This window comes from Entelurus aequoreus, linkage group LG23 (genome assembly GCF_033978785.1).
Source record: "Entelurus aequoreus isolate RoL-2023_Sb linkage group LG23, RoL_Eaeq_v1.1, whole genome shotgun sequence".
In the NCBI taxonomy this organism is placed as follows: domain Eukaryota; kingdom Metazoa; phylum Chordata; class Actinopteri; order Syngnathiformes; family Syngnathidae; genus Entelurus; species Entelurus aequoreus.
Window position 1 is genome coordinate 18,486,060 of NC_084753.1, and position 14,394 is coordinate 18,500,453.

Consider the following 14,394-nt stretch of genomic DNA (forward strand, 5'->3'; position numbering starts at 1 on the left):
GTTTCTCACCATCCTTGCACAGTTCCATTCTGGGATGATGGCCCGAGTGGTAGTTGGAAGACACAGCTCAAAGCCCTTTGGTGTGAAAACTGGAGTGAAGCAGGGCTGTGTGCTGGCTCCAGTTCTCTTCAACATCTTCCTCGTCTGTGTCACAACACTGCTACGTAGGGGGATGGAGGAGCAGGCTGGAGTTACCATAGACTTCAGGCTTGATGGTAACCTGTTTAACATCAGAAGGCTACAGGCAACTACCAAGCTGACCTCAGAGACCATCATTGAGCTGCAATACGCCGATGACTGTGCCCTGGTTGCCCATACACCACAGGCTCTGCAAAACATCCTCTCGGCAGCTGTAACTGCATATACCAGAATGGGACTGACGATCAACACCCAGAAGACAGAGGTACTCTGTCAGTCCAGTGCTGACCTCCCACAATACCCCACAATAACCCTCACAGCAGCAAGGCAACAGCTGCTCACGGTGCCCACCTTTAAATACCTGGGGAGCATAATGTCTGACACCTGCTCAATGGATGACAAGATCCAGAACCGCGTCAAGCAAGCATCAGCATCTTTTGGTCGTCTAAGGAGAAGGGTTTTTCAGAACAGCAACCTCAAACTCCACACCAAAGTGCTGGTCTACAGAGCAGTATGCATCACTGCATTACTGTACGGATGTGAGGCATGGACTATCTACAGCCGCCATCTGAGAAGCCTGGAGACCTTCCATGTAAGATGTCTGCAGAAGATCCTTGGCATCACATGGAAGGACAGAGTGCCGCACACAGAAGTGCTGGAGAGGGCAGGCAGCTGCAGCGTGGAGTCCATCATGACCCAACATCAACTCAGGTGGTTGGGGCATGTCATCCGAATGCCCCGCCATAGACTCCCACGCAGAATCCTCTATGGTCAGTTACACCTTGGCCAACGCAGTGCTGGTGGGCAGAAGAAGCGGTTCAAAGACCAAATGAAGACCACACTGAAGAGATGCCAGATCAACCCCTCTTCACTGGAGGAACTTGCTTCCTGTCGAGACCTCTGGCGCTCCCACTCCTCACAGGGAGTTGATTATATAGAGGAACAGCGCACACAACACCGTGCAGCAAAGCGTGCGAAGAGGCATGCTCGCCAAGCCACCCCTGCTCCCCCCAGCACCTCCTTCACATGCCCGGTCTGTAACCGCATCTGTGGATCCAGGATCGGACTGTTCAAACATCAGCAGACTCACAAATAAAAGAAGATGGTCATCATCGAATCGATGGACAACCATAAGCAAGCAATATATATATATATATATATATATATATATATATATATATATATATATATATATATATATATATATATATATACTTTCAGTTAAGTGTCTTTAAAGTGACAATATAAACATACAAAATGTAAAACAATAATTTTCACTTCTTTCAACTTATAACTTCAGAGAAACAGTGTGTTCTCTGTAGGGGATATCTCATACCACTTTGGAAAATGATTATTCTCAAAAATTAACTGACAATTTAATTTATTGTTTAAAAATGTAAATACCTCACAAATTGATACTTGGCCTCGCTTTGGCGTGAAATATTTTTACGGGTGATGATTTATTAAGTAGCTTTTTATATTACTTGTGTTTGTCGCAGTGCTGTGTCACTAAACTTTTTTTTCTTGGTCCGCGCTGCCGCCTGTGGCATTTCTTATATAAAACATGGATAACAAATCCATTTAAACCATGAGTTGCTTCAATGTTATTGGGAAAAAAAACTGGGTCAAACATTACAACTTTTAACCGACTTTATGTGTTGCCTTGGAAACCACTATTGAAAGCTCTAACACCGCGTTACTATTGTGCCAAAAAGACAAACAATCAGAGAACCTGACAAATGTACAATCAGCTGTTTGGTATCCAATTAGATCGTTTGGGCTGCACCCTGCTTTTTGCCTGCAGGTTGGACACAAAATGAATGAAGGAATGAAACGTTTGTACACAGAGACAAGGTTCGCACATAGAGGCATATTTGGCGTGATCTAAAAGTTTCCATCCATCCATCCATTTTCTACCGCTTATTCCCTTCGGGGTCGCGGGGGGCGGGGGGCGCTGGAGCCTATCTCAGCTGCAATCGGGCGGAAGGCGGGGTACACCCTGGACAAGTCGCCACCTCATCGCAGATCTAAAAGTTTGTAAACTGAAATGTTTGCAAATAGAGCGGTTTGTAAATCGAGTTTACATTCTATTTAGTGAGAAAACATAATGAATCCATCTGAGAAGCATATTCATTTATTTGAATGTGGTAGCTGAGGTCAAAGTTGAAATTAGTACTTGTTCCTCTAAATCAGACCTGAGCAATTTATTTTAGACCTTCAACATTGAAACTGTAGCTGCTGTTATGATGTGCAGTGCTGTTTTCAAATGACCGTAAGTCTTGAACTATAGGAAGTATTTCAATGGTTGGAATATGTGCTTTTGAGTGATGTACGGGTTATTACGGCAATCTACGTCACAGCAGCTCAGACAAGGAACCAAGCAGTGTGGGCGGGGATTGTTTACAGTGCGGTCAGCTTAAAACGCGGGTGTCAGGGACAAATCTATAAGCAAATTTTTACTACGAAGTTCTTCAGAAAAGTGATATATCAAATTGTAGGGTTTTTTTTACCCTTTGCGTTCATACTTTGTTGTGTTGTTGCATTTTTGTTGCGTTTTGCTTGCTCGTAAAAGATTTCGATCGAGGAGGTCAGAGAATTAAAAGAATGGTCAAAATATGTTAATATACAGTGTTTTATCAATCATAAATGGGACCCATAACCTCCCTGCTTGGCACTCAGCAACAAAGGGTTGGAGTTGGGGGTTAAATCACCAAAATGATTCCCGGGCGCGGCGCCGCTGCTGCCCACTGCTCCCCAAGGGGATGGGACAAATGCAGAGGACAAATTTCACCACATCTAGTGTGTGTGTGACAATCATTGGTACTTTAATCTTTAATAGTTAATACTGTAAATCCCACATTCTTTATTTTCGTGTACATTTTGGGTGTCTCATTCAGTGAAATTCCATTGTTTTTTGAGGTGGTCTGTCATGACGTTTTTAGCATTTGATCAGACATTATTTAATGTCGCTGAAAAAGAGACCCCAGCACACACATACTGTACTACAGCTAAGTATTGCGGTTTGTATTGCAGTATTTATTTTAGTATGTGTGCTTGGGTCCCTTTTTTTTCAAGGAACATCAATACAAATTTAAATTAAAAAATGTATACACAAATACACACCGACCCCCAGACATATTTTTTCTCTCTCAATGTAGCCCTAGAGAAATAATTGCCCAGGTCTGCTCCAAGTACTCTAGTTTACCATATATTTTTTTTAGGTGTAAAGAACTCTCTCTGTCTGTAAACTAAGCTAAACACTACAAATCTAAATGCTTGTTATGGCTAAGGTCAAAGGTGGTCTAATATTTTCACTTGCATATGCTCTATGTGAGCTAACCAGTGATGATGTTTACATCAAAGAACACAAGAGATGAAAAGTTCAGGAAAATCTTGTGTGAGTCGTTTTTCCTTTTTTTCCCCAGACATGTGCCTCGCCTCTTCGGAGAACGTCGACGAGCTGCAGAGTCGCTCCAAGCTGCTGCGTCTTCTGGACGCCGTCACGGACGCGCTGGTGTGGGCCATCGCCAAAACTGGCCTCACCTTCCGCCAGCAGTACACCCGCCTGGCGCACCTGCTCATGCTGCTCTCGCACATCCGCCACGTCAGGTGAGAATGAAACTAACAGCTCTAACACCGCGTTACTATTGTGCCAAAAAGACAAACAATCAGAGAACCTGACAAATGTACAATCAGCTGTTTGGTATCCAATTAGATCGTTTGTTGCATGGCAGACAAATGTACAAAAATAACTCCATAATGTTTATAAAATGTTACCCATAAAGGTTCAAATGACCAAAAATAGTAAAACAACTTACCTTTGTGGTCGTGCTGCACCAAGTTGTTGTTGTCCCTTATTCATTGACTCTATTAGCGTGAATCAAATGTACGCTCTGATTGGCTGTTTGGTGTCCAATTAGATCGTTTGTTAAAGGCCTACTGAAACCCACTACCACCGACCACGCAGTCTGATAGTTTATATATCAATGATGAAATCTTAACATTGCAACACATGCCAATACGGCCGGGTTAACTTATAAAGTGCAATTTTAAATTTCCCGCTAAACTTCCGGTTGAAAACGTCTATGTATGATGACGTATGCGCGTGACGTCAATCGTTGAAACGGAAGTATGCGGACACATTGAATCCTATACAAAAAACTCTGTTTTCATCTCAAAATTCCACAGTATTCTGGACATCTGTGTTGGTGAATCTTTTGCAATTTGTTTAATGAACAATGAAGACCGCAAAGAAGAAAGTTGTAGGTGGGATCGGTGTATTAGGAGGACTGAGAGATGGATAGCAGACGCGCTAGCCGCCGAACTCACCTTAACTTCCTCCGTCTCCGGGCCGCCGACCGCATCTGTGATCGGGTGAAGTCCTTCGTCGCACCGTCGATCGCTGGAACGCAGGTGAGCACGGGTGTTGATGAGCAGATGAGGGCTGGCTGGCGTAGGTGGATTGCTAATGTTTTTAGCATAGCTCTGTGAGGTCCGGTTGCTAAGTTAGCTTCAATGGCGTCGTTAGCAACAGCATTGTTAACCTTCGCCAGGCTGGAAAGCATTAACCGTGTAGTTACAGGTCCATGGTTTAATAGTATTGTTGATTTTCTATCTATCCTTCCAGTCAGGGGTTTATTTCTTTTGTTTCTATATGCAGTTAAGCACGATGCTATCACGTTAGCTCCGTAGCTAAAGTGTTTCGCTGATGTATTGTCGTGGAGATAAAAGTCACTGTGAATGTCCATTTCGCGTTCTCGACTCTCATTTTCAAGAGGATATAGTATCCGAGGTGGTTTAAAATACAAATCCGTGATCCACAATAGAAAAAGGAGAGAGTGTGGAATCCAATGAGCCAGCTTGTACCTAAGTTACGGTCAGAACGAAAAAAGATATGTCTTGCACTGCATTCTAGTCCTTCACTCTAACGTTCCTCATCCACGAATCTTTCATCCTCTCTCAAATTAATGGGGTAATCGTCGCTTTCTCGGTCCGAATCGCTCTCGCTGCATTGGAAACAATGGGGAAATGTGAGGAGCCTTTCAACCGTTGACGTCACGCTACTTCCGGTACAGGCAAGGCTTTTTTTTATCAGCGACCAAAAGTTGCAACTTTATCGTCGATGTTCTCTACTAAATCCTTTCAGCAAAAATATGGCAATATCGTGTAATGATCAAGTATGACACATAGAATGAATCTGCTATCCCTGTTTAAATAAAAAAAAATCATTTTAGTAGGCCTTTAAACTGCAGACAAATGTACAAAAAGAGCACCATAATGTTTATAAAATGTTTCCCATAAAGGTTCAAATGACCAAAATAGTAAAACAACTTACCTATGTGGTCGTGCTGCACTAAGTTGTTGGTGTTCCTCATTTATTGACTTTGTTAGCCGTGAATCAAATGTACACTCTGATTGGCTGTTTGGTATCCAATTAGATCGCTTGTTACATTATCACGGAAGTATTGATTCACGGCTAATAGAGTCAATCATAAGTGACAAAAACTACTTGAAGCACGACCACACGTGTCTTGTTTTATTAATTTGGCCATTTGAACCTTTATGTGTAACGTTTTATAAACATTATGGAGTTATTTTTGTACATTTGTCAGCAATGTGATGGAGACCAAACAGCCAATCAGAGTGTACTTTTTTTTAAACATTTGTTTATTGGATTTTTGATGTATACAGTCAAAAAATGCAATCAAACACATGTCAAATGTTCTTTTTTTTCTCCCTCAAACATTATACATGAAATAAAATAACAGTAAAAATAAGTACAGGCAAATATTGTCATGAAGCCACAGACAACTGCACTCCTGAATGTCCCCAACACAGGGCAGAAATACACAATAGCAGGCAAAAGGCTCATCAATTACCTACCTTTCAATTACTTTGTTGGTGTTTAATTTGAGATCTCTTTTATTTATATATTTTAGGAAACCACCCCATACTTCTTGAAACTTCACAGAACAACCGTTCAATGTCAGCCTAATCTATTCCAGTTTGAGTCTTTAATCCGGCGGGTGTGGCAAAAAGGCGCTGTTGCCTTCCAATTGAACACATTGAGTTTTCCAGCCAACAAAGTAGTGAACGATGCCAAGTTATTTTCGAATTTGCTAAGAGAAGACCGACAGCTGCATTCTTGAATGGCCCTAAAGAGAACAAGCACACAAAAGGCTCATCAACCACCCATGTTTCAATTGTGTTTCAATCGGGGTAAATATGGAGATCAGTTTCTCCCCACAGTTCTTGAAACTTTGCAGAACAATCATTTAATGTCAACCTAATAATCTACTCCAGTTTGAGAAAATATAGAACATCTTTAATCCAGCGGGTGTGGCTGTTGCCTTCCAATTTAACACCATGAGTCTTCCAGCCAACAAAGTAGTGACTGCTACAGGATTCTTTGTGGATTTGCTAAGACTGATGACCGAGGTAATCAGTGTTCATTTGTCCAGTTATGATTGGTTGCCTTTTTGAAACAAACGTGTCTGAATGTGCAGAGGGTGAGAGAGAGAGGATGTGAGCGAGCACAGCAGTCTTCCTGTGCAGAAAACAGTAATTATTGCATGATGATATCAATAATAGCAAACATGCAGACACATTTATTTTGGCACATTAATATTCGTTCAAACAATTTTGTTTTTCAATTGAGTTCTCAAAATTGCATAAACAGGTATGTTGTTGCAAAATATATTTTTCTGCGGTCAAAATCTGTCTTTGCAACCTCGAAGTTAAGGCACACATATAACTCCAGATTTTTGTTATCCTAGTTGTTGTGTGCCGTAGACAGGAAGTAGTCTTTGCCAGTCCTATATTAAGCTGAGTCTTACAAAGTGTTTGTACTGTAAGTATTGGACTTATTACACATCAGCTGTTTGATTGTAACTTGCATCTTAGTTGTAGATTCATTAACAAATTTGGAGGTGTTGAAAATGCCATGTAAAATCGCTAATGCTAATTAGGAGCATGTACTGTATATAGTGAATCTGATGTAAATTAGCAGCAAGCTAGCTCATTTGTTTAATGCTTTTTTTGTAGTAGATGTAAGTTATTTGTCATACTTTATTTATTATTTTTATTTATTTATTTATTTTTAATCAATCAACAAAACAATACACAACAATACCACAACAATGCAATCCAATTCCAAAACCAAACCCGTCCCACCAATGTTAGGAATAACAACAAACAGAGCAATTGAGGACACACAAACATGACACGGAACAATACAAATGTAGTGAAACAAAAATGAACATTATCGACAACAGCATCAATATTAGTAATAATTTCAAAATAGCAGTGATTAAAAAAAACAAAACCCTCATTGATATTATCATTGAAAACATTAATAAAAAATAATTAAAAAATTAGAAATGAACAATAGTGTCACAGTGGCCCACACCTGCATCACATCTCACAAGCTTGACAACACACTGTGTCCAATATTTTCCACAAAGATATAATAAGTCATATTTTGGTTCATTTAATAGTTGAAACAAATTTAAATAATGGATCCCATATTCCAATACATGACTAATTATTATCTAAACTAAATGCAGTTTGTTCTACTGATATCATCTCCATAGCTTGTGTATACCAGTCAGTATGAGTTGGACTATCAACAGCTATCCATTTTTTAAATACTCCCCTTTTTGTTATTATGCATATTGAAAGAAAAGCATTTCTACTCTTTGAAGACACGTTACTAAATTAATGGAGATCTCCAAGAATACAAGTTTGCAGTGTCATTGGGATGTTTATATTAAGGAATGTGATTGCTTCTTTTGTTGTTTTCAACCATAACTCTTTTATTCTGACATTCCCACAATAAATGAACAAGAGTTCCCTAAGCTGCCCGACACTTCATACATAACTTGCTATCTACTACACCAATTTTAAACAGCTGAGAAGATGTAAAATACAATCTATTTAATATCTTAAATTGAGTCAGTTTATCTTTAAGGCTTCTAAAGGGCTTATTGGCATTTTTCCAAATATCATTCCATGATATGTCTCTTTCATCGAAAATGTTTAAGTCCATCATCCATTTCCGAACACATGCATCATTTGCATTTCTAGTGTGGTGTTCATTTATTATTCCATAAAATAGTTTAATTAATTTCTTAATTGTATCTTGATTAAAAAGTGCATCTTCCAGTTCATGGCTATTTAAAGACATACTTTCAGAGGATATGCATTTATTTACAGCGTGTTTTAATGAAATAAAATTTAAAAAATGATTTCTGGGTACATTATATTGTTCAACTAAATCATTGAACGGTTTAAAAGAGTTTTTATTAATAATATGATAAGGTTTATTAATACCTCTGTCTTTACATGTTGTCCATTTAACCACATTTTTATTAATTATGATATTAGGATTGTACCAAAGCGGTTAATTTACAGATGTCATTGGGTTGATTCCTAGTATTTTCTGGCACAGTTTTAGAATGTTAAAGGTGGCTTCTATTGGGCTCTGCCTCAATTCATTAGGTGTTTTTTTAATATAATATAAGCTCCCCACATCAATGTCCAAATTCATTAACATATTTTTTTCTATGTTGATCCAATCTTTATCTGCAGAAGAATGAAATAAGTGGCTTGCTTGTTCACAACCGAAGGAGATATAATAATGTAATAAGTTTGGTGATTGTAGTCAGCCTTTATCTTGTGTACAAGACAACCTTAAGTATGAGCATCTGGCCTTCTTTCCACACCATATAAAATGTGATATCATTGTATGTATTTTCTTAAACCAACTTTTATTAATTAGGAAAGGCATCATTTTCAGTATATAATTAACTGCTGGCAGTATACTCATTTTTACTATGTTCACACGACCCCAAAGTGATATTTGGAGACGTGACCAGCGTTCCATTTTGGATTCTATCTTATTTTTTAAATGTTTAAGATTTAGATCTCTACTTGCACTTTATTTCTGTGTTCAGTTTTACGGCGTTTTAAAGTAGTCCTTCAAAAGGCGATAACTCATTTGCCGCCATCTTGCGCAGGAGGGAAGCCATGTCTATTTACTGCATGAGTTGACGGTAATAGAGATCTATCAATGATTAAAATCAGCACAACTCACTAAATTCTGAAATCGATTTCGAAGCCGTTTGTCGTAAATGTCAGACATTAATTAACATTAAGAGATTCAACAACAACAACAAAAAATCATGTTTTCATCCAAAATAAAGAGACAGCATGCAACACTAGTCGGACCAAACCCCCGCTCAAGATGGCCCGTGATTGACAAGTCTATGGCGACAACTTGTCATCTAAGCTGGCAAGATGAGATGTGGAGGTAGACTGTATCTGATGTTTTAGATGCAGGCTCATGATATCAGACTGATATTAATATCGGAGCAGGGCACCCCTAATTATCATCACACTTGACCTCAGACATCAGTTTCAGTTTATTTCGAACATGCATACGATACAGTGTAATGCATCACATATTTCCAATTGTTTCATTACACCACGTCCGAAAAGGAGTAGGAAGAAGCAGAGCTTTTTTTTTATTCCTACCCCTTTTCATATCATAGCAATTTTATCCCATTTCCTTGTTCTCTGTAACAGAACAGTGAATACATAAATATTAAATAATATACCATAGTAAGTAAACAAATATTAAATATAAAGATGTCCGATAATGGCTTTTTTGCCGATATCCGATGTTGTCCAACTCTTAATTACCGATTCCGATATCAACCGATACCGATGTACAGTCTTGGAATTAACACATTATTATGCCTAATTCTGTTGTGATGCCCGCTGGATGCATTAAACAATGTAACAAGGTTTTCCAAAATAAATCAACTCAAGTTATGGAAAAAAATGCCAACATGGCACTGCCATATTTATTATTGAAGTCACAAAGTGCATTATTTTTTTTAACATGCCTCAAAACAGCAGCTTGGAATTTGAGACATGCTCTCCCTGAAAGAGCATGAGGAGGTTGAGGTGGGCGGGGTTGAGGTGGGGGTCGGGTGGGGGGTAGCGGGGGGTGTATATTGTAGCGTCCCGGAAGAGTTAGTGCTGCAAGGGGTTCAGGGTATTTGTTCTGTTGTGTTTATGTTGTGTTACGGTGCGGATGTTCTCCCGAAATGTTTGTCATTCTTGTTTGGTGTGGGTTCACAGTCTGGGGCATATTTGTAACAGTGTTAAAGTTGTTTATACGCCGACTCTCAGTGTGACCTGTATGGCTGTTGACCAAGTATGCCTTGCATTCACTTGTGTGTGTGAAAAGCCGTAGATATTATGTGATTGGGCCGGCACGCAAAGGCAGTGCCTTTAAAGCACGCCCCCAATTTTGTTGTCTGAGTGGAAATCGGGAGAATGGTTGCCCCGGGAGATTTTCGGGAGGGGCACTGAAATTCGGGAGTCTCCCGGGAAAATCGGGAGGGTTGGCAAGTATGATTGGTAGACGCAACTGCCCTGTACTTCTCCCTACGTCCGTGTACCACTCCGTACAGCGGCGTTTTAAAAAGTCATAAATTTTACTTTTTGAAACCGATACCAATAATTTCCGATATTACATTTTAAAGCATTTATCGGCCGATAATATCGGCAGTCCGATATTATCGGACATCTCTAATTAAATACATAAATAATCATTATCTCAAAAAAAAAAAAAGATCTTATTTTAAAAAAGGCCACACTTCACGCTCGATGGGTATGAACTACCAGGTTTATTTTCCCCCAACACTTTGGGAGTGTTTGACTTTGGAGTTTCTGCTGCACAGTAATACTTTGTGTGTGCAGCAACAAGGGCATGGACCATCTCCACTGCATGAAGATGAAGAACATGGTGCCTTTGTACGACCTGCTGCTGGAGATGTTGGATGCTCACATCATGCACAGCTCACGACTCCCCAACAGGAGCCAGCAGGATCAGCACGAGGCCTCGGACCAGAAGGAGGTTCCCGCCAAACCGCAAGGCTCCTGCAGCGCCTCGTCGAAAGAAGGTGATCCTCAGTAGCCGGTAGACCACGTCTTTGCTTTAAGCATGTCTTTAATGGAAATGCTCAAACTATTCTTTGCACAAATTTTTTTCAATCATCCAACAACTAAATTCGGTCCGCTTCAGATAAGCAATAATAGTTTAACTCTTTACTTGGCCTGAAATATTCATCAAAACAACACAGTAGTCCCTCCTTTATTGCGTTTAGAAATCCTATTTTGTTATAGTTAAAACAAAAAAAACTGCTTACAACCTTCAAAATACTCTTGTTAACGTTGTTAAAATAACACCCATGTGTGTTAAAATACTTCATCACATCCTGTGTAGGTCCTCGCGGTCGGAAGTTCAATGTGCGAAAAACGTGAGTGTGTTGTTTTGACCAAAGGTGTCAACTTGATTGCCGCGGCGAAGTTAGCGGCATTAAAAAAAAGTTAAAGTTAAAGTACCAATGATTGTCACACACACACTAGGTGTGGCGAAATTTGATTTAACCCCCAATTCCAACCCTTGATGCTGAGTGCCAAGCAGGGAGGTAATGGGTACCATTTTTATAGTCTTTGGTATGACTCGGCCGGGGGTTTGAACTCACGACCTACCGATCTCAGGGCGGACACTCTAATTAGCCGTGTTGTTAGCATTGAGCGGCGCAAGTCTCGTCCCATTATTCACGCTGCTGCCGTTATAGTTTTACTTTCCACTCAACATGACAAACGGGGCATGTAAACGATGGCAAAAGTCAGCTAACGATGGAGCTCTATTCCGCCTATAAAGTGGTCTAAAAATGTCCAAAAACCTCCATTTTCGTTGTATGTATGTTATAAACAGTCCCGCCCACAAAGTACAGCAAAGCTGTTGATTTAATTTGGATTTTTGTTATGTTTTTTTCAAATCGGAGCAGTAATCAAAGGCTCGTTGACTAAGACAATAAACTGACATGTTAGTTGAAGTCTAAAGACCGTATTTTTCGGAGTATAAGTCGCACCGGCCAAAAATGCATAATAAAGAAGGAAAAAAACATACATAAGTCGCACTGGAGTATAAGTCGCATTTTTGTGGGAAATTTATTTGATAAAACCCAACACCAAGAATAGACATTTGAAAGGCATTTTAAAATAAATAAAGAATAGTGAACAACAGGCTGAAACTGAAAGTGTACGTTATATGACGCATAAATAACCAACTGAGAACGTGCCTGGTATGTTAACGTAACATATTATGGTAAGAGTCATTCAAATAACTATAACATATAGAACATGCTATACAATCTGTCACTCCTAATCGCTAAATCCCATGAAATCTTATACGTCTAGTCTCTTACGTGAATGAGCTAAATAATATTATTTGATATTTTACGGTAATGTGTTAATAATTTCACACATAAGTCGCTCCTGAGTATAAGTCGCACCAAACTATGAAAAAAACTGCGACTTATAGTCCGTAAAATACGGTACAAGACTAAAATGTTGGCAGTAATTAACTTAATGTTGTCTTGTCGATGGGTGGGACAAGTTCAGAATATATCCAATTACAGCTCTTAAATGGCGTACATTGAAAGAGGGGTGGGGTTTAGTAGTGAACGAGAGCTAATCAGATGCTTTTCCTTGCGAGATAAGGAAGTCAGCGCCAAAACCAAAATATGTTGATTTAACATGTTCCACATGGTAATATGTGCACACCTGGGAGAAAGTGGAGAGGACATATACAGTGAGGTCCACAAGTATTTGCACACTCTGCAATTTTAAATTAGGGAGAAGTCTGAAATGTTCATCATAGATGTATTTCCACTGTTAGAGACATCATCTAAAAAGAAAAATCCAGAAATCACATGGTATGATTTTTTATGATTTATTTGTATGTTACTGGGGTTCACAAGTATTTGCACACATGAGAATCAGCAAGAATTATGACTCTCAAAGAGCTGTCAGTCTACCTTTTAAAAAAAAGTCCACTTTTACCCCACAACTAATCACCCACCCACCATCCCTTTGAATCCATTCAAGTCACCTGTGCAGCCCACAAGTCAAGGTCCAACTGCTACCATGGGCAAGACCAAAGAGCTGTCAAAAGAGACCAGAGACAAAATTGTAGAGCTCCACAAAGCTGGAAAAGGCTATGGGACAATTGGGAAGCAGCTTGGTGAGAATAGATCAACTGTTGCAGCAATTGTTAGCACATGGAAGAGGCTAAACATGACTGCTAATCTACCTCGGACTGGGGCTCCATGTAAGATCTCACCTCGTGGGGCATCAGTCGTGATAAGAAAAGTGAGGAATCAGCCAAGAACTACACGGTAGGAGCTGGTGAATGACCTGAAGAGAGCTGGTACCACTGTTTCCAAGGCTACTATCAGTAGAACACTACGGTGTAGGGGTTTGAAATCATGCATCGCATGGAAGGTTCCCCTGCTTAAGTCAATCCATGTCCAGGCCCGTCTGAAGTTTGCTAATGGCCATCTGGATGATCCAGAGGAGTCATGGGAGAAAGTCATGTGGTCAGACGAGACCAAAATAGAACTTTTAGGTATAACATCCACTCGTTGGGTTTGGAGGAAAAAGAAGGATGCGTATCATCCCAAGAACACCATCCCTACAGTGAAGCATGGGGGGGGGGGGGGGGGGGGACATCATGCTTTGGGGGTGCTTTTCAGCAAAGGGGACAGGACGACTGCACTGTATTCAGGAGAGGATGAACGGGGCCATGTATTGTGAGATTTTGGCCAAAAGCCTCCTTCCCTCAGTCAGAGCATTGAAGATGGGTGGTGGCTGGGTCTTCCAACATGACAATGACAGCCAGGATAACCAAGGAGTGGCTCCATACCAAGCATATCAAGGTTCTGGAGTGGCACAGACAGTCTCTAAATCCAATAGAAAATCTTTGGAGGGAATTTAAACTTTGTGTTGCTCGGCGACTGCCCCGAAACCTGACAGATCCAGAGAAGATTTGTGTGGAGGAGTGAGCCAAAATCCCTGTTGCCGTGTGTGCAAACCTGGTGAAGAACTATAGGGAACCTTTGACCTCTGTAATTGCAAACAAAGGCTTCTGCACTAAATATTAACACTGATGTTCTCATGTGTGCAAATACTTATGAACCCCAGTAACATACAAATAAATCATTAAAAAATCATCCAATGTGATTTCCGGATTTTTCTTTTTAGATAATGTCTCTAACAGTGGAAATACATCTATGGTGAACATTTCAGACCTCTCCCTAATTTCTAAGTGGGAGAACTTGCAAAATTGCAGGGTGTGCAAATACTTGTGGACCTCACTGTATCTTTTTTACTGCT

At 40.0% G+C, this 14,394-nt stretch overlaps 1 protein-coding gene across 3 annotated transcripts in view; it reads left to right on the top strand.

Moving 5' to 3' along the window:
- esr2a (estrogen receptor 2a) overlaps window positions 1-12,867 on the top strand; it is a 135,536-nt gene extending 122,669 nt beyond the window's left edge. For all 3 annotated transcript variants that reach the window (XM_062034596.1, XM_062034597.1, XM_062034595.1), the window contains 2 exons: window positions 3,564-3,747; window positions 10,909-12,867. In XM_062034596.1, coding sequence (XP_061890580.1) covers window positions 3,564-3,747; window positions 10,909-11,125 — 401 coding nt within the window. In that variant the 3' untranslated portion in view covers window positions 11,126-12,867. The remainder of the gene's footprint in view (window positions 1-3,563; window positions 3,748-10,908) is intronic.
- The last annotated feature ends 1,527 nt before the right edge of the window (window positions 12,868-14,394 follow it).